At 46.0% G+C, this 18,730-nt stretch overlaps 7 protein-coding genes across 7 annotated transcripts; 2 read left to right on the top strand and 5 right to left on the bottom strand.

Moving 5' to 3' along the window:
- Positions 1–331: 331 nt before the first annotated feature.
- On the bottom strand, positions 332–1,794 carry BHQ10_003992 (uncharacterized protein; the record flags this gene model as incomplete). Its single annotated transcript, XM_040876309.1, has 4 exons — positions 332–494; positions 550–716; positions 771–1,085; positions 1,138–1,794. 4 exons carry the CDS (start codon positions 1,792–1,794, stop codon positions 332–334), a joined length of 1,302 nt encoding a protein of 433 aa, XP_040732496.1.
- A 1,045-nt stretch (positions 1,795–2,839) lies between these two features.
- BHQ10_003991 (uncharacterized protein) lies at positions 2,840–5,690 on the top strand (the record flags this gene model as incomplete). The annotated part of the gene is made up of 5 exons (XM_040876308.1): positions 2,840–2,996; positions 3,180–3,657; positions 4,049–4,291; positions 4,345–4,801; positions 4,863–5,690. The coding sequence occupies 5 exons, from the start codon at positions 2,840–2,842 to the stop codon at positions 5,688–5,690; spliced, it is 2,163 nt and encodes a 720-aa protein (XP_040732495.1).
- A 42-nt stretch (positions 5,691–5,732) lies between these two features.
- Positions 5,733–6,893, bottom strand: BHQ10_003990 (uncharacterized protein; the record flags this gene model as incomplete). The annotated part of the gene is made up of 1 exon (XM_040876307.1): positions 5,733–6,893. One exon carries the CDS (start codon positions 6,891–6,893, stop codon positions 5,733–5,735), a length of 1,161 nt encoding a protein of 386 aa, XP_040732494.1.
- Positions 6,894–11,059: 4,166 nt separating this feature from the next.
- BHQ10_003989 (uncharacterized protein) lies at positions 11,060–12,257 on the bottom strand (the record flags this gene model as incomplete). Its single annotated transcript, XM_040876305.1, has 3 exons — positions 11,060–11,160; positions 11,365–11,590; positions 11,673–12,257. The coding sequence occupies 3 exons, from the start codon at positions 12,255–12,257 to the stop codon at positions 11,060–11,062; spliced, it is 912 nt and encodes a 303-aa protein (XP_040732493.1).
- Positions 12,258–13,156: 899 nt separating this feature from the next.
- Positions 13,157–14,088, bottom strand: BHQ10_003988 (uncharacterized protein; the record flags this gene model as incomplete). Its single annotated transcript, XM_040876304.1, has 2 exons — positions 13,157–13,689; positions 13,746–14,088. 2 exons carry the CDS (start codon positions 14,086–14,088, stop codon positions 13,157–13,159), a joined length of 876 nt encoding a protein of 291 aa, XP_040732492.1.
- A 936-nt stretch (positions 14,089–15,024) lies between these two features.
- Positions 15,025–15,870, top strand: BHQ10_003987 (uncharacterized protein; the record flags this gene model as incomplete). Its single annotated transcript, XM_040876303.1, has 1 exon — positions 15,025–15,870. The coding sequence occupies one exon, from the start codon at positions 15,025–15,027 to the stop codon at positions 15,868–15,870; it is 846 nt and encodes a 281-aa protein (XP_040732491.1).
- Positions 15,871–15,972: 102 nt separating this feature from the next.
- Positions 15,973–18,402, bottom strand: BHQ10_003986 (uncharacterized protein; the record flags this gene model as incomplete). The annotated part of the gene is made up of 6 exons (XM_040876302.1): positions 15,973–16,608; positions 16,658–17,574; positions 17,649–17,965; positions 18,016–18,165; positions 18,236–18,303; positions 18,370–18,402. 6 exons carry the CDS (start codon positions 18,400–18,402, stop codon positions 15,973–15,975), a joined length of 2,121 nt encoding a protein of 706 aa, XP_040732490.1.
- Between the last annotated feature and the right edge of the window lie 328 nt (positions 18,403–18,730).

Here is an 18,730-nt window from a genome sequence, read left to right as displayed (position 1 = left end):
TACGATTTACAGCTCAGCGTAGCATGCTTAGGGCCTGGGATTCTTTCGATATGCGGGGTAGTCGTCACAGATCTATGAAGAAGCATGAACGGTCTTTACTGTTACATAGATCAGAGGAAGCTAACTCTAGCTCGACTGCGCTTCCTGAATGGTGCGGCTGATGATACCTAATTTTGGGTCGAAATTGCTACATCACATTTCTGTCCAACGCGCGGGTGATATAAAGAGCAAATCTGGTAAACTATTTCACTTTTGCAACGCGCATCTGTAAGATGTAGTGAAAAATGGAGCCTCAAATTCTTACTCCGTGCAAATTTCGTTCATAAGGCCATTATAAATCGAGTTTCCTCGGCGTCAAATGCACCTTCAACTGTGGCTTATGCCACGTCAAATAATTCTTCTGCTTAATCCAGTCTCGGCTCTCATCCGCAAGCTTCATATCAAAATTGAATATGATCAGAGCTAGGATCAAACGCATTTCACTGTATGCAAGGCTGGTCACATATTAGCTCATTTGTTTCTTAGTTTTTAATAGTTCGGGATACATACTTTCGACCAATGCAGTTTCTGGGACCGAAGTGGAACGGTTGGAAGGCCTCTCGCTGGTCATTTGAGAATCTCGAGTCTCCAAGGAATCGTTCGGGATGGTATGTACTGGGGTCTGTGAAGTATTCTTCGCGCCGGTAAATCGCCCATTGATGAATGGCAACGTAAGTCTGTATCATGCAATTAGCGGCAATATATCAGCAAGACGTAGTATCAATACTTACATCCTCCGGAATGTACTCCCCCAAAACTCTAGCACCGCCCTTTGGACAAACTCGTGGCAACCCGTTAGCTACGGGTGGATACATACGCAATGCTTCGTCTAGACATGCTAGCATATAAGTAAGGCGGCCGACACTGATCAAGTCGATCTCGTCTGGACTGTGGAATGTTGAGCGGACTTCGTGTACCAGTTTGTGGTAAGCTTCTGGGTTCGTCAATATGAGATAGGTTGCGCCACAGAGTAATGTAGCTGTTGTCTCGGAGCCGCCAATGATCAGGATTTCGGCGTTTGCGATGAGGTGTTCTACGCCGAGATTCTATATGCAATCAATAAATGAAAAGATTTACCAAATTACGCTGAACTCTTACCAATTCCTCCTTTTTCCTCAAAAGACCTTCAATAAGATCCGGACGTTCCTCCTTAATAGCCATTCGACGATGCATTTTAGCCTTGGTGAGAACTTTGTGCTTCTCATAAGCGTCCTGAGCTGACTTCGGCATAAGTGACAGGAGTGCCTTTTTAAGTAATGGATAGAACGACAGAGCCTGTAGAATSGAGCCGATATAAGCCATGTCAAATATAGACTTGATCCAGCCATCATAATTGTTGCCTGAGAGACAGCCAAAGGGCTCTCCAAACGCCAAGTCACCGATTATATCAAAGGTGGTGAAATTGTACCAATCGGATAAAACGACTGGGTTGCCTCCAGGCCTATTACTCTGCTCATGTAGTTTCTTGAGGAGTAGATCGACATATTTCCGAATCAAGGATTGTTGTTCTCTCATACCCTTCTCCGAGAACCCATGCGCCATCTGTCGACGTAAGTTCTTATGCTGTTCAGGGGTCTCGTTGACGATGTGTGGAGCCTCCTCGATGGGACGATAGAACCACATAGCTTTACCCATTTCTGCTTCTTGGCCGTTCTTGTGGCCCATAATATCCCTCCATGCATCTGGGTGCGAGAAAGCGAGCTCGTCCGGTGCAATGCGGACGATGTTCCCGTAGCGTTTGTGGAAATTGAGCATGTCAAACGGTAGAGTCCCATTTATTGCGCGATAGAAGTATGGGAGTCGAGAGATGGCGTGGGAGGTTGGGCCGGGGAAGCGGCTTAGTGGGTGAAAATAGACATTGTAAATGGCTATGGAGATGGGATAAAGTACTGCCTGATATTGTTAGCTAAGAACACCACGTCCAGGTTAGAAATGGAAAAAATACTGTAGATATCGCAGCTATCAAAAGAATCGTTGCATCAAATGAGATATTGTATTGATCGAGCATCGCGTGAATAGCCATTGTGATCAAGAACAAATTGTATTCAATAATTGTAACATTGAATTTTCAAACAATTGAGCATGGGTTCAGATACAAAACATTTATATATGCAGCGCCTGGCAAAGAGTAACCATTCGAGTCATGGGAGAACACGCAAGCCTCATTTCTTTCAACTCTCCCATAATTAGCGCAACACTTGAGGCAACCAAGTTGTACAAAGGCAGATTTCATCATTTAGTCCATGATTCTATCACTGCCGATCCTTTATTTAGCACCTCTCACTGTAGATCACTGATAACTACAACTTGTCTGATTAAATAATCCTCCATACAAAGTGAAAATGGAATGCGAACACGAACCCGATGCCGAATACGAGTCCAAGCCCTAAATATTTTCCCACTCGATGGCTCGGATAGCGTTCTACGCAAGCAACCAGGGCTTGAAACTCGCAGTATATGTCTGATAGTGAAACGGATTTTATGTTGAAGCCTACCAAAGTACGATCCAGAGAATTAGGTTATGCAAGACACTGTTTTTGAGACAGAACTGGGCTGTCGATCACCAATCTTCAACGGACAAAGGGAGCTGAATAATTGGCATTGCAGAGTTTTCGATGTGAATTGTGAGACCCAAGGAAAATAACCTTATCTGCTTTGTACCAAGAATTATGGCTGCCTGGATGATCGTCTCTATAAGAGTGGTGTGGTCGAGGGCAATATCTCTCGATAATAGACACAAAACCGAATATACACGTATCGACTTCCGTCAATTCCATATATACCACGACATCTGTCCAAGATGAGCTCCTCTCAGTGTGAGCTGTATCTCTATAACCCCAGTTTACCCCTCGCGGTGATAGGGGTCCTCCTTTTTACAAGTCTTGTATCAATACTTACAATGCGAATGATCCAGACCAAGACATGGATCGGCATTTTCTTTGTTCTTGGAGCACTGGGTAAGTCATCCATTGTCTGCTCATTCAGCTTCATTGTCTATAGACCTACCCACTAACAATCAGAAGCTCAAGTAGTAGGCTATACGACTCGGGTGTTCTCCACACAAGATCTCTGTAATCGCGCTGCATATGGCACGCAATCAGTCTTTTTGCTGTTGGGACCGACTTTGATAATGTTTTCAGTCAACTTGACTCAAACCGAATTTGTGGGAACATTGAGTGCGGAAAAATTCTGTTGGGTTCCTATTACATGGCAGCGACCGCTCTACCTCAGTATCAATACAGTCCTGATTCTTACACAAGCCGTTGGCGGCATAATGACGGTCGGGTCTACCTCCATCGCAACAATTGCAGTCGGATTCAAGATCACAATTGCCATATACGTGACTCAAGCTATTTTCTGGGGATTCGTTTTTGCAGAGAACATCTCCATATCAATCCGACTCGGGCGTCACCCAACAGAATCCAGTAGACATGCCATGGCCAATTGGAAGCGTTGGAATCAGTTGTTTGGCCTGTCGACAAGCATTATCGCATTCGGTCGCAATATTATGCGTCTAACCATGGCCGGCGGGATTGCATTCCTTATCGAGAATGAATGGCCTTCTTACGCATTCGATGGCTTCCAGATGGTTGTGGTTTTGGGCGCATGGACGATTTGGTATTTGCCAGGGAAGTGTAGTGCTATCAGAAAAGAGACGGATTATCTGAGTCTTACTCGGCTCGAGAGATCAGAAAACGGTTCTGTATGAGCCTAGAGGGTCTAAGTACTGAGCAGATTTACATATTCTGTGGATCTAGGGAAGGAAAGGGGTTCATCTAAGCAAAACCCTGATGAGTCCCCACACGATCACGTCCAATGGATTATGCCCGAACCCGAATACGACCTGTGTCTATGTCAACACAGAATTGGACATTGGTTACAAAATACGGAGTAATTAAATTACCATTCGTGCTTTGCTGTCATAAATATAAACATACTAAGATCCCCTCCCTTATTTTAAACTTTTTACACATGTACGCATTCCAGAACCTCGGAGGACTGAAACTAGTTCCATGTTGGGTGAAAATATTGATCCAGAATCACAACCAGGGTTTCAACCCCAGCATTTGACATCGGACCATGAAACAAACGCTTTGGAGAAGAGGGATAACGAGCAAGATGCGGAAGTTGATCTAGGTCTAGTGGTATTCTGGGACGAGCCCGCCGATCAAGACCCTGCGAATCCGATGAACTGGAGTGCTCGAAGAAGATGGAGCATTGTCGCGATGGTTTCTTTCATCACATTCTTGACGTGAGTTCTCCTCGATTCATTCATAAATTATTGCTTAATGATATAACCAATAGTCCTCTCGCATCCTCAATGTTTGCGCCGGGCGTCCCCTTGGTAATGGCGGATTTCAAGTCCGACTCTACCATCCTCGCAACATTTGTCGTCTCCGTGTACATTCTAGGCTTCGCATTCGGCCCACTCATCGTCGCACCCATGAGCGAATATGGCGGTCGTGTAATTGTCTACAACACCTGCAATGCACTCTTCTTCATTTTCAACATCGCCAGTGCGTTGGCTCCTAACATGGGATCACTGATTGTGTTTCGGTTTCTAGATGGCATTGCTGGTGTTGCGCCGACGACTATTGGGAGTGGCACTATTGCGGATATCATGCCGACGGAGAGTCGGGGGAAGGCTATGGCATTTTGGTCTATGGGACCGTTGTTTGGGCCTATTATTGGACCGATAGTTGGCGGATATTTGGTTCAAGGGACGAATTGGAGATGGGTGTTTTGGGTGTTGGCTATTGTGGTAGGTTTAGCTCTTTTGACTTTAGATCGGTTTAGCTTCGTCATCTGATGGGTATATCTAGGGCGGCGTGTCTGCAATCGTTTTCTGGTTTGTGGTCCCTGAAACACATGCTCCAACTCTTCTCGAACGAAAAGCGGCTCGCCTGCGAAAAGAGACTGGAAATAATGGGTACAAGTCACGTCTTGACGATGGAGTTCCGCCCAAACAACGATTCCTGCAAAGCCTCGTTCGACCGAGCAGAATGTTGCTGTTCTCCCCAATTGTGGCGTCAATGTGCATCTACATCGCCATTCTGTACGGCCTTTTGTACATCCTCTTCACCACATTCTCCGAGGTTTTCCAGGGACAATACGCATTCTCATCTGGCGCCAGTGGCCTTTCCTTCCTGGGTAGTGGAGTCGGCATGCTTCTTGGCCTTTTCTATGCCGGATCCCTCAGCGATCGGGCAATCAAGAAGAAGCTTGCAAACAATGAGAAGCCCGAGCCGGAAGATAGACTACCTTGGTACATCGCCCTTCCCGGATYTTTAAGTAYCCCCGCCGGTCTCTTCATCTACGGCTGGGGAGTTGATAAACACGTTCACTGGATTGTCCCCGAGATCGGTAACGCCGTAACGGGCTATGGAATGATCATCATCCTCATGGGTATAAACACCTTCCTGGTGGATGCATTTACGAAACATGCTGCTAGCGCAATCGCTGCTTCTACTGTATTGCGAAGTCTGGCTGGTGGGTTACTTCCACTATGTGGATTGAAGCTATATGACAAGCTTGGCTATGGATGGGGGAATAGTTTGCTTGCATTCATTGCTTTGGGAATATCGCCCATTCCGATTTTGTTTCAATTGTTTGGAGCGCGGCTGCGTGCTCGATCGCCTGTTCTAAAATAGCCCCCGTAATTATATAGGTATTTCTAAAATGATAAGTCACATTTATAAAGAGTCCAGAGGATGCCACCCTATCTGCTCTTGTGGCCATTTCAGCCAACCGCGATATTCCTTGTCCAATACCGAATACAACTGCATTAGTAGCCGACTGCTCAGCCCTTCCATCCACCACATCCATTCAATCTGCTGTAATGCCACACAGAAATATGCAAAAACAATCAACGCAATCGGCTCCTCTTGCCCTAGAAACTCTAGATACTCATTTGATACTTCCAGCAACCAAGCGAATATGTCTGCAGTCTGAATCCTCGTTCCTTCGCCGGGTTTCATCACGACTGCAAGTGTCCTGCCCAATGTGTCCACTGCTTCATCATAGATCCTGCGCGTCCGGGGATCATGCGCGTACTCCGCTGAAATCATCCGCTTCAATTCCCAGGTATACACTTGCGCCTGATCAAGTGACAGCGCATGACGAGCAAAGTTCGACTGAGCCCCATTCATAAATATCGAGCTCAGAATCCCAGTCTTGAAATCATGACTGCTGTACTCAATAACTGTCTTCGTGCCCCGGAAGAGTAGCGCCCATTCAGCGAGAGCGCCCTTTTCGAATAGAACGAGGAAATTGTTGTTTTCAAACTTCGTGTTTGCGCAGGCGAACATGCATAATAAGGAGGAGAAGAGAAACAATCCGACCCCGTTATCGGATGCTAAGGATTGTAGATTGGGGGTGACTGCACGAACTGCTGTGGTGTGGTGCATGTGTGCGTGGGCTATACACACTGCCCGGCGTGAAGGATCTGAGCGGGCGAGATGGAGTGCCGATAAAGCCAAAATAGCGTGTAGAACAGCGGGCATAGTGAATCCCACGCGCGGTGCTTCGTCGCGCCAGACACCTTGCACGGACGGACTTCGAGATAAAGTATAACATGTTGAAACCATATAATGATGCATAAGTTCCATATCAAACACTTGTAATCCAGGCACTACCGGTAGCGGAACCTGTGGTTCCAAAATTGGGTTTTGAGGACTTTGTGATGGTTGAGATGAAGATATAGGCCACGAGGCTGCTGGACTAGCAGTAGCACTTTTCGGTACTTGATTTAGCCTCATTGGCGCCGCTGCAGGCACCGACGCAATAGTAGGCTGATCCGGGTCATCACGACCGGCCAGAGGTACCGGGGACCCAATAAAGGAGCAGGAAACCATGTGCCTTGTGCAGTTGTGGCAGCTTGGCCTAGTTTCATCGCACTGGGTCGAGTCAGTGACTATTTCCATCCATCGATGTAGGTGTACCACGCCAGGCATATGGATTTCATACCTTGACTTTGCGCCTCTTGCATTGCGCGCATCCCGCCCGCGACTTTCGATGCGAGCGGCGACCAGTGGCAATTGTGTTCATCGTGAATAAATTGAATTAGTTGAGTTAGCAACGGTGGAATTAGGTATATTGAGATACATTCTCATGTCTGGGTATATCAGTCGCGAATTGTGATACAAATAAAAAAAGTACAGCTAATCAAAGGATCTCGGAAACGCGAAAAGTGCTGGTGCGGGGAGCGAGACTCTTGCCACCCAATCAGATACTCAAGCTTCAGGCGCCTCTTAATTAAAGTACTCACACTAAATTATAGTAAATCAAGCCCTAAGGCGCCAGAGGTTTATCATCAATTCCATCCTTATCGTTAGTATTGGCTTTTGCATTTCTTGTCCTAGATAGTCATAGTATCTCCTATTCAACAGTGAAAAGGCTGATCATTGAATCATATGAGTATAGGGTCTTTTAGAGTAGGTATCAACCCTAACCTTATTTAAGTCTTGCCCGTGTTGACTTTAGTCTAGCCGTGGGACATTTTACGAGGATCTAAAAGATACAGAATTAAGCTTCAAGTAAATCGGTTGTGATTATGTGCAATCTGAGCCTACCTGGTATACAGTAGAATATCCAGCACTTATAAGCAGAGACTATAAAAGAATTTAATGCTCTTGGAGGACTTCATATTTGCGATTGTTCAAGATCTTGCTCCCTTGAATACATACAAAAGCAACAAACTAAACCCAACAATTGGAATACAAAGACCTTTCATCAGTATAACATCTGAATAGTAGGTTCGCATGACGGCTACATCATGCCTTTAATTTTCGCAGCGGCGCAGCGGCTACACCAACCACCTTTGTAATATACGTTACCGGATAAATAGACCACTAATGTATACTGCTTCGCTATTTCTGCAGCAGCAATATTCAGTCTCGCCTATAGTGGCCGATGGCGCTATCTTCGACCGCTCTAGACTTTGGTTTAGACAAGGGTACTGGAAAGTCGAGTATTGTACAGTGGTATGATGAGCGATTTTCTACTATCCAGGGGAGGGGGGAGAGGAGGGACTTTTAGCTTCACAAGGCTGAATTCGATTGCACCTTGGACTACGTCTGACCTGCGTCGAATTCCCATTCTTTTCGTATCTATATACTGACCCTTAAAGGATTCTGGAGACAGGTACCTTAGAAACTGATAATAGCGTAGAGATGGCTTCCGATTCTCGAACTCATAATGATTGTACCGTTGGAGTGGGCCAGCTATTTAACTGAAAGACTAGAGCTGATATTTCAGCCGCAACCACTAGGAATGACTTAAAGGTTGGGTGGTAACTAGCCACCGAATCAGACGCACGGCGACCAATGCGTCAATGACCTGAATACCTTTGGTGGTGCCCGAGGTAACTCTTAAAGGAGGGGGGAATAAAAGCTATAAATTACCCTTGGACGCCGCATTTAATACTCTACAAGTGATCTCTACCTACCTCGCCCCAACTCAACGCACAACTCGACATGTCTCAGACTCCCATACCCCGAAGTCCTCCTCTGGGCCTGGTATACCTACTGACGAGGGCCCTCTTCGCGTCTTAAAGAACATGGTCGAGGTTCACAAAGACTCATCCACAGTTGGTGTCTTATCTGCCGATTCGTCCGTCAGCTCTTCCGATAAACGTGCGCGCGAAGTCCACGGCATAATCGAGAACAATATGGGATATGCTTACAAGCTTGTATCTTATCACTTTGACTTGGGCGATTTCTCAGTGACCCTGCCACAACTATCCCGGCTCACCAGAGCGGTTCCTTCATCGCTGGTTCCAATGCTTTCATGGGTGGCATTAGTGGTTCGGTACGGTATCAAACTGATTACAACACCAAACTCTAGATTGAATTCGATTTTAGCAACCCCTATATTGGGAACAACTCGTACGGCAATAGCCAGTATGATCAGGTCCGCGTCACTACATCAGGTGGCGGCGGCTGCGAAGCATATGTAACCTATCATATTGTGGGTTATTTTTTTATTCATCTATTTTTTCATAGTACTTATATTTCTCGCAGGATTATCGCAAGGAATAAGGATTCTTGGTAAAGACAAGCAACTATGGTGTTATAAATACTGTGACGGCCGTCTCTAAGCCAAAAAGGTTACATGGTCGCGGATTTAGTCAAAGAGATCACGGTGGGAGCGGTAGACTGACCGCCCAAAAATTGTACAAACAAAGTTACCGGGCTGGACCATAGTAGTAATTCCATAGTTAGGAGTAAAGGGCATGGCGCTTACAGAGTGCTTTCATCTTTTGAAACACCAGAATGCGGGCGCTGCGGCGGCTCTCCAACTGAAACCTTTCAGACCAGGCGAGTATAGAGTATGTTGTTGGATAGCACTCCTAACTGTCATAAATTCGTGTTCGTGCAGTATAAGCGTTTATCTACAGCCAGTCCCCATGTGTCTATGAATAGTCTGAATGTATCAAGTTAATTAAGTATAGCAGGTCGTACAGCCAGCCCATCCGGTTGTAGGAAGATGCCCTTGAAATTTCGTTTCAAGCAAATAGACTCAGCGGCAATGCTTGGGGTCTAATTGAAGATTGGAGGGAACTCTTGCCCCCCTCCTCCCCCTCCTGCCCAATTGCTGAAGTTCGAACGTATTGGGGAAGCAGGTGGAGGCACTGCTGATAACTATGCAGGGAGAAACTGACAAAGAGAAAAAGGGGCTTGCAAGATGCTCGGATGGACGACCAACTTACCGCTATAGATAATTTCCCCTCGCATCAACCGACATTTCTTTATTAGAGCCTATTCGCTTCGATATGCGTCGATCCCAGGGTCCATGCTTTTCTTCGCGTGCTCTCCCGAATTCGGTGCTGTACCATTCCTTTGCTCTGCTATCAACGAATTCCCAGTCATCAAAAATATCGTTGTTAACCTCAAGATAGATCACCATATAGGCAATCCATGATCGTAATGTGTCTATCCAAAGAGAGTACTTAATGATATCTTCGTCATCAATGGTGGTTGGAACGAAACTTGACACCAGCGCGCGTTCGCAAGGATACCATAAATTATCAAAGGAAACGTATTCTTGATTATAGCACGAGTCCTTGACAGGAGGTAGGTGTACAAATGAGTTTGGAAGTAAGGTCAATTGCCCCTTCGTTGGTGAACCTTCAGGAAAATCAAATGTCGGTAGCCTGGTCTAAGCGACGGTAGCCTTCGTAAATCTAGTCTATTACAGCTTGAGGGTCGGGCAGCCGACTCAAGACCTTTGGAGGGGGTTCGCGTCTTGGTTTTGAAAGCTGGAAATCCGACTCGAGTAGAATCTGTATTGCAGATTGATAATCCTCATCTTCAACAACAACTGAGAAGAGCTAAAGAATACAGTGATTTTCTTGTTAATGCTGAATATAATTCAAAGGAGCACCTAAAAGCTCTACATACACCAAGCACCATCGGCACTCCTAGAAAATGCATCGCTTGGCCTCCCCAAAGCCTAAGAGGTATGGGTCTTAGTGCGCAACCAAGAAATACGGCCACTGGGTCTGGTTCAGTGCCGCGCTGGCGGCGAAGCATTATTGTGTTATGAATATCCGTTAAAGATATGTGGTATAATAGTGAAAGTTGTTATGGATGGAGGAGGATTTTGGGTGGGGATTAAACCTGTGTATTACTCGTTGACTCCTGTAGCTGTGATGGAATTCCCAGGGACACTATTCCCATAATATTCTAGCCTATCCAGGGCTAGCCGGCAAATCACGGCAGATCGCGGCATGGATTAAGGTTAGGGTTAATCCTTGTAAGAAGATCAATTCTGGAGATGAAAGAACCTTATACAAATCTTTCATACTATCATGCTTGTGCCGATTAATTTAAGGCAAATAATCTAGATCTCTTCGTACTCGGTACAGTATGATGCTATTCTATTTAGAGATTTTCATAGGCTGAGTAGATACAGAGAAAAAGGTGCGATTTTCTTTTACTTGAAACTCAAGAGACCAGAGCTGAGGTGTTTATAATTACAGAAAGTGAGAGGAGAGAGTAGCATACACAGAACAGAAAAGTTATGAAGAGAACCCGTATGCCTGATGAACGTTCCGCAAAAACTCAATAGCATCACTAAAGGCTTTCGTCCGGGTATTAACATTAATAGCGAAAGATGGCACTAGTTAGTTATATGAACTGTTAGCAAGACTTGCTCCTAAGGAATCATGGGATGTGCGCCTACTTTCCAACCATCCATGAATCTGCCCCTCATACACGTCCGTGCGTACAACAATACCTTTTCCATATGGAGTCTCAGCCATGTTAGAAACTTGTCTCGACTGATTGATTGCTCTTGCTTCCGTTTCTAATCTTTCCGTCATACTTGTCGTCTCGTCTCGCAGGATATCCGCCCCTCCAACGATAAAGAGCATGTTCTGTGGCAGAGTGCTGATACCTGCCAATGTTGGATGCAATAAGGAATTATGAATGTCCCGCACACGGTTTGGTCCTGCATAGGCATCGAAAAGCGGCTGTAGAAAAGCCAATGGGTCTTTTTCTGGGTGACCGGGAGGTTTGGGTTTGCGCCATGGTGGGAGGCGGAAGTCAACCTATTTCATCAGCTACCTCAGATACCACATGAAAGCCCTCAAGGCAGTTCGAGTAAATATACTAGAGATATAGGAAACGTACCACCGCATAAAATGTCGCCGATCCCCTAACCTCAAACTCTGTCCCCGCCAATCCCTGTGCAACAGCAAGTGCCAGATTCCCACCGACAGAAAAACCGCTAACAGTTAGGAGACGAGGGTCTGCATTCCAAAGCTTCTCGGCATTCTGAGTCAAGTACTCCGCTACATCTTGCACATCTTCGTGCGCATCCGGAAAGGTGTGTACAGGCGCATAGCGGTACGATGTCGATACCACAACTGCGCCCGATTTATGAGCCAATTCAGCGCAGAAACGTGCGTTTCCCTCTGGCAAACCACCGAGAAATGCGCCGCCGTGAATGTTTAGATGTAGTGGAACTTTCTTTCCAGACTGAGTCAAGGCAGATTTGGGGATGTAGACGACGGCACGAACAGTATGACCAGGCACTCTTTTCAGCGGTATTTGGATTTCGTGAGAGTGGGGGAACTTGCGTGAGATGACCCATTCGATGGTATATGTGAGTAAGGTGATGGGTTGCAGGAGAAGGAGATTAAAGCGGGTGCGTAAAGGGAGATTCCGAGCGAAGAGGGAATCCTTGATAATGCGAAGAGCTCGGATGAAGAACATTTTTGTTTATCATGCAAGCCTATCAACAATTTTAAAAAGAAAAGGGACGAGGCAATGTGATTTTTCTCATTTCAGACTATGTGACTGCGTGAGGTATCTTTAAGCTATTGCCAAGCAACTCCTCGTATTCAAAGAGGGAGGACGGGAAAATACATGCCACCCGATTCGTCAAAGTGATATTACTTATTGGTTGGGTGTATCTCACTCACCCCAGATTTGTAAAAACCTTGAGATGAATTCCATTCAAGCATCCCCAGCAAGACATCAAAAAAGCCGGGAAATGAACTTGAATGTCGAGAATCAGCAAGCGACGATGATCTTTGCCCCGCTTTCTTGATTCTATATTGGTCAAGTATGGAGAAGTTCATATTTCTCGTTTTTCTATAGCGTTCCTAGAAAAATAAACAATCGGCAAAACAACGGACAAGCTGCAGATAAACCCGCATGTACTCTGCATTCTATGATACAAGAGCAACGCTGCCGGAATCGCGAAGCTGACTTGTTGCAGAATCAACCCAACCGAGACAAAGGCATTGAAAGCCGCTGTCGGTCCCAGGTGGATGCGGCATAGCAGGAAGATGACAAAAGTGTTGGCGACTGGTTTCCAGACAGGAATCTTGAGTTTCTTGTCAACTTGCGCCATGAACGATGATCCAATCAGAGCATTGTCGCTTGCGAACGCCCATTTCAGTCAAGTCAAGTCTAGACTTTTTCAAAGTGGAAATTCACTTGAAACCTACACAATCCGCTCCCTTTTTCATTGCTGTTTCTAGAATTGCGAATTGCTATGCATTGGAAATATTACGTCTTAATGTCAAAATACGTATGGTTGCAGTCTTGTAAAGAAATTTGTAGATTCAAAAGATAGAATCATGATAAGCTCGTAACTAGGTATACAATCAATAACTATCCAATATCACGACCTCCGCCTCTGCCTCTCCAATACTCTCTACACTAATTTCATCCCCAACATTAACCCCCTTCACATACGCTCCATCGCCTTCCTGCAAAACCGCACCTTCTCTTCCATCTAGTCTAATCTTCGCATGTCCATTCTTGGTCATGGGTAGATGCACATAAACCTTGCGATCAGATTTATTCTCTACAACTGCTTCCCCATTCTCTCCTTCTCCGCCAACTTTCCATTTGAATCGACGATCAACAGCGATGATGCCAGCACCCATGACGAGATCCGCGTGAATCGGGATTGTGTCGGCAATCTTGGGTTTGGCTTCTTTCTCCTCGGCTGCGGTGGCGTTTATGCCTGCCGCTAAAGGGGAGAGGATGGGTAGGAAGGCCTTGCGTTTGAGCTCTTCGTTGAATGAGACTGTGTGATATTGCGGCGTGAGACCGCGGCGCCAGGGCGTGGCCCAGATTTGAAGGAAATGAACAGTGTCGGAGCTATGCTCATTTTGTTCAGAGTGTGCGATACCTTCACAAACTGTTAGTATTCGTTCATATATTCAAATACACAGGAATAGGACTTACCAGTTCCACCAGTCGTGAATTGAACATCCCCCCTCTTCATGCGATAAAAGTCCTTTCCCTGCTTGCCTTCGGCGCCTTTCTTAATCATACTATCTCTATGCGTCAACTCGCCGCTGAGAATATAACTGAAAATCTCCGCATCCCGATGCGGATGCGTCGGGAATCCCGTCTGGGGCGCGACGCGGTCTTCATTGAGGACTCGCAGAGATCCAAAACTCATATGTGATGGGTCATAGTAGTCTGCGAAGCTGAATGTGTGGTATGTATTCAGCCAGCCGTGGTCTGCGTGGCCGCGTGCCGCAGAGCGGCGCGGGATGATGGTTGCGTGTGAGAGTTTGGACATTACAGATTTGACGGCGGTTGTCGCAGTGCTTGATGTTGATGGAACGGGCATAGATGATCTCTCTTAAAAGTCGGGAGAAGGCTTGAATATGTTTTGTAGCTGATTGATAAAATTCGTCGACCCGAAAAGTGCTGGAATGATGATTGCGATTGCTAGGATGATGATGTTTCTTCCAGAAAGCATTGAGCGATTGTCGGTGGAGATGACCTCAACTTATAGTATTTCAGAGGAAGAAATCGCATGTTCGTGAAGACTCGCGATATAAAAAGACGTGCTGAATAAGTTCTTACACATCATGACTTTGGGTGTTCTCTTGCGCTCGACCACAATCCGAGTGTCTGATTGGCCGAAAACATCACTTCAGCATCAATAAGCATGAGGTAATCACTATCCCGAGCCTAGACTATGTATGGTTAGCGCGCTGCTGGAATTGCTGTCTTTCTATTGTTCAATAAGAAGATATATCCGGCACGGATATACAAGCCTTGGTAAGACGTATTTCTAACCAAAGCTTTTACCTCTCAATTTGCCTAGCATGGCCGCTGTGCTCGACTAACATTATAACCCCAATTACGAGGAACTTATGTGTAGGACGCCAGGTGAGGTTGTTTTCGTCCAAGTAAGCCTTATCAAGTCACGAGCACAGCTGCATGTGACAACAAGGATTGGCCGTGAGGCATCGAATATCTGCAGGCTTAAAGTATGTACATACTTTTAACTAAATTGCGGCACTGAAGCCGTCATTGGCTTACTTCACCGCCGTCTTTGTTACAACCAGTTGGCAGGTATTCAGCCTCAATGAACATGCACTCTAGAAATTTCGGTTCTAGATGGGGTTACTTTACGAAGATTGATTAATAAAAATCACAAAGAAATTGGAGGAGAAAATCGTCTCGGGGAATAATTGTCCTGCTTAGAATCACACTGACAGTTTCCATGGCGACATTATCTGAACATCAACTTCCAAGCCCGCAAATGCAGCCCATTATCCTGTCCATGGAGGTGGACGATGAAGATTCTTTCGAAAGTGAATACCGAGTGCGGATTGGAAACACAGTCAAATACCTCATCGTCTCTCCCAAGACCTTTGACAGAGAAACCCTTTCATTTCCAATCCAGTCCCTACGTAGTCTTCCTTACCACGAGGAATGGACTGTAGCCCGCATCTCGCGAGACGTGAGCAACGGAGACTTAAAAACTTCCATTTCAAACCAAACTCTGGCTGGTGTCAAGTGTCAATGGCATAACAATTGTATCAACTGCCTTGAATTGGAAAAGACCAAGCAGCTCACGGCAATGGCATTTGAAGCTACCATACACTCGAACCCACTCGTTTCGACGGTACCTATAGCCACCGTTATCGTCAAAATAGCTCGATTTGAGTGGGAGATTCCTCGAATCGAACAAGAAACAAGAGCGTATCAGTTGCTTGAGGGTTCCGAACTGGCCCCGCGCTTTTTAGGTCATATCCATGAAAATGGACGTGTCATGGGATTTCTCTTAGAGAAAGTGGAAGGACGTCCGGCGTCCTTCCAAGATCTGAACATATGTGAAACAGCGCTGGGAAAACTTCACAATTTGGGATGTACGCATGGTGACGTAAACCGGTACAACTTCCTCATCACTAACGAGGGAGCGAAGCTCCTCGATTTTGAGCACCTCGTAGAGAATGCTAGGCCAGAGTCAATGCTCAAGGAGCTGGAGCGTTTGAGCGCTGAGTTGGTAGATGATTCAGGGCGTGGTGGAGGTTTTATTTTTCATGGTAATAGTGAGTTTAGTTGAATGAATATTGAGTGCAAAATCTCGAAGCGCTAGCGAGGAAACCGTTTGATCGCCATGCTATGCTTATCATAAGGCGAGATGAATCTAAAGATTTCAATAATATCATAGATTTCCGACATCCCATGACCCAGTCCATGGTATATCGTGATCCTGGAACTGGAAGAAAGTGTCATGGCTTGCATCCATCATGGACGTGCTCATCCACATGTCATCAGCTGGCCAAGTGACCAAAGCTGTATCTTGCTCTATTTGCGGCTGATCTTGCAATTGACCCACCAACGGGCGCTCAGAAGGCGGTGCAGAGTGGGTGCTTCTTTCTGCATTTGTGGCAGTAATTCCATTAACGTTATTTTGGCTACGGGTGCGGCGTGCGAATGGCGGAAATTCCTGACCACCGTTTGAAGTGTCGACATCTGTTGCAGGATTTGGATGATGAAATATCTGGGTCTCAACAACATCCTCGTCATCAACGTCGTCAGAGTGCTCGTTTGTACTCTGGCCGCCATCTCGCTTCGCTGTCTTCTGAAGTCCTGCTCTCGATGAAGACTCGTCTCGAACAAAAGTTGGGTCGAAAATACCTCGTCCGTTAGATCCCGATGATCCTTTTGCACAGGCGTGGTCGAGGATGTCCCACATCAGCCCGGCATTAATAGAAACGGTTCGTCGAACGGAACTTTCGCTTTCTCTTTGTGATCCTGATTTGAGTGCTGACTGCACCAGAGAATCAAGTCTGTCATACTGTGGATCTTAGCTTTTGGCCCAGTATTCGAATTATGGGAAAACTTACTATGAGCCGACAGATGGGCCATACAGTGCCCAGCTCATCAACAAACCGCATGCACTTGCCAAGTTTGGACTGCGCAGAAGTCCTCACGCGAATGTCCGAAGCTCGGCAGTAGTATACATGTATGGTCGCTGCGATAGCAGCGCAGTAACCAAGAAAAGGGTCGGAAACTCGGTAATCTTTTTCCCACACCATATCTATCAAACGAACAGTCCACGTAGAGTGTAGCAATGCTTGCTCTGATGACGTCTTCCAGAATGTATTTGGCACAGACATCTGCGCCGATTGATGAGGACGTGACGAATACAGAAATGGGTGGTTGAGCATGCTGTGAATTGCGTGGTACACAAGCTGAATTCGCAACCATGGGCTCCAATAATCCCGGTTCTGCTGCAGCTCTGCCGTCGGCCGATCAAGGAATTTGACCGCATCGTACCGATGTTGCGTCGGAAATCTAGTTTCAAGATCCATCAAATGCGATCCAATGACAGCGTACCCTGATTCTGGTGACCATGGTGGTTTTGGGTGACCATCTGCACATTGTGCGATGTAGCCGCGGACTTCACGCCACAAGGATGATTGTTGGACCACATACGTCCAGATACCTGCACATTCGACTCCATCGACTTGTGATACATTCATGGAGTCCCGTGGATTAAGGGGAGGCAACTCCCCAGATTGTTGGTTGAGATCTCGTTTCGGTTCAACGTACTTTGGATTTTCGATATCCTCGAGCATATTGAGTACCATAGACCGTGGAGCATAAGTCTGGCTGAGAATATAAATGCTATAGAACACTTTTCGTCGTGATTCTTGTATTGGGCCAAAAGACTCCTTTTGTGTCTCAATATTCATGTCGGCCATGTTTGCTAGCGACATTGCCAGGTTGATGTGGAACCACGCCAAATGCGTTTCCTTCTCTGTTGACCATCAGTCATGGACTGGTGGGCTTGATCACACAATATGTGACTTATTGAATACGTGTTATACTTACCTGTAAAGTTTGCAAATGCTAGCAAGCATAAACTCTGTATGGTAGACATCTGCACAGCGCCTTGGGCGATTCGAAACATAACGTGCCCTCGAGCAACTTCGCTATACCTCTGAACAAGGTCATTGCGTGATTGGTTACCAAAATATGTTGCAGTGGAAAATCGCACTGTGAGTGCCAATAAAGAGAAAACTAGTTCTTCGACCATGTCATCTGGCGATGAGAGCTCTTCACGCTCGAATAACCAAAGTGGCTGACGGTGACAGAACTGAAAGTAAAGCTCAATTATCTCCGATATCACATGTCTCGAAGGCAAAGGCCTGAAAAGAAGTTAATAATTTGCTTGGTTTTTCATTCTGTTCAAACTCACTCTGATCCTGCGGATGAGTGTAGTTCGAGCGACTGTGGTTCTCGAGGTCCAGGCAAGACATCCTGGCTTCGGGGAGAAATCTGTTCACTATCTGTCATACGTAGGGTGTTGGTCAGATTCCCTGCATTGGTATGATTCGAAGTTGACCGCCTTGATCATATTGTAATTAGTATCGCCTGACATATCGCTTTGTGACAGGATCACGGAGACTTGTACGTACATCCCTTGCTCAAGCATCAGTTCCATCCTCTGCTCCAATTGTGCCAGTCGTCCTTCCTGTTTGACACACTATCAGCATTCCTCTTAACACTAAGTGGGACCTATGTATTACCAGAGTTCTGTTGGTCTGCTGACCTGACGGACGTGCTGATGGGGCTGCTGCATCATTGTAGCGACAGATTTGATTAAGACGAGTACAGGAAGAACATGCGGGTCTCTCCCCTGGACAGCGACTTTTCTTTCTTCTATACCAACATCAGTCTTCCATCCTGGTACTTGTGCGACTCTACTCACCGGCAATTCTCACAAGAGTATTGCACTCTTTTTGTAATCCTAGAGCGACTATCTGGCATTATCAGCCCGTCTGCTTCTGATCAAGACTAATGTGAACATGTCAGATGGGTTGAAGAGTGTTGGAGGAAGAAATATGCGAAACGTGCAAGAGGAAGGAGCCAAGGTGCGGGGTGGGTCTATCCCCATCATTCATCCTTGAAAT

This window comes from Talaromyces amestolkiae (genome assembly GCF_001896365.1).
Source record: "Talaromyces amestolkiae strain CIB chromosome Unknown scaffold6.1, whole genome shotgun sequence".
In the NCBI taxonomy this organism is placed as follows: Eukaryota; Fungi; Ascomycota; class Eurotiomycetes; order Eurotiales; family Trichocomaceae; genus Talaromyces; species Talaromyces amestolkiae.
Note: the sequence above shows the minus strand (reverse complement) of the source record. Positions and strands in the feature narration are given on the sequence as shown.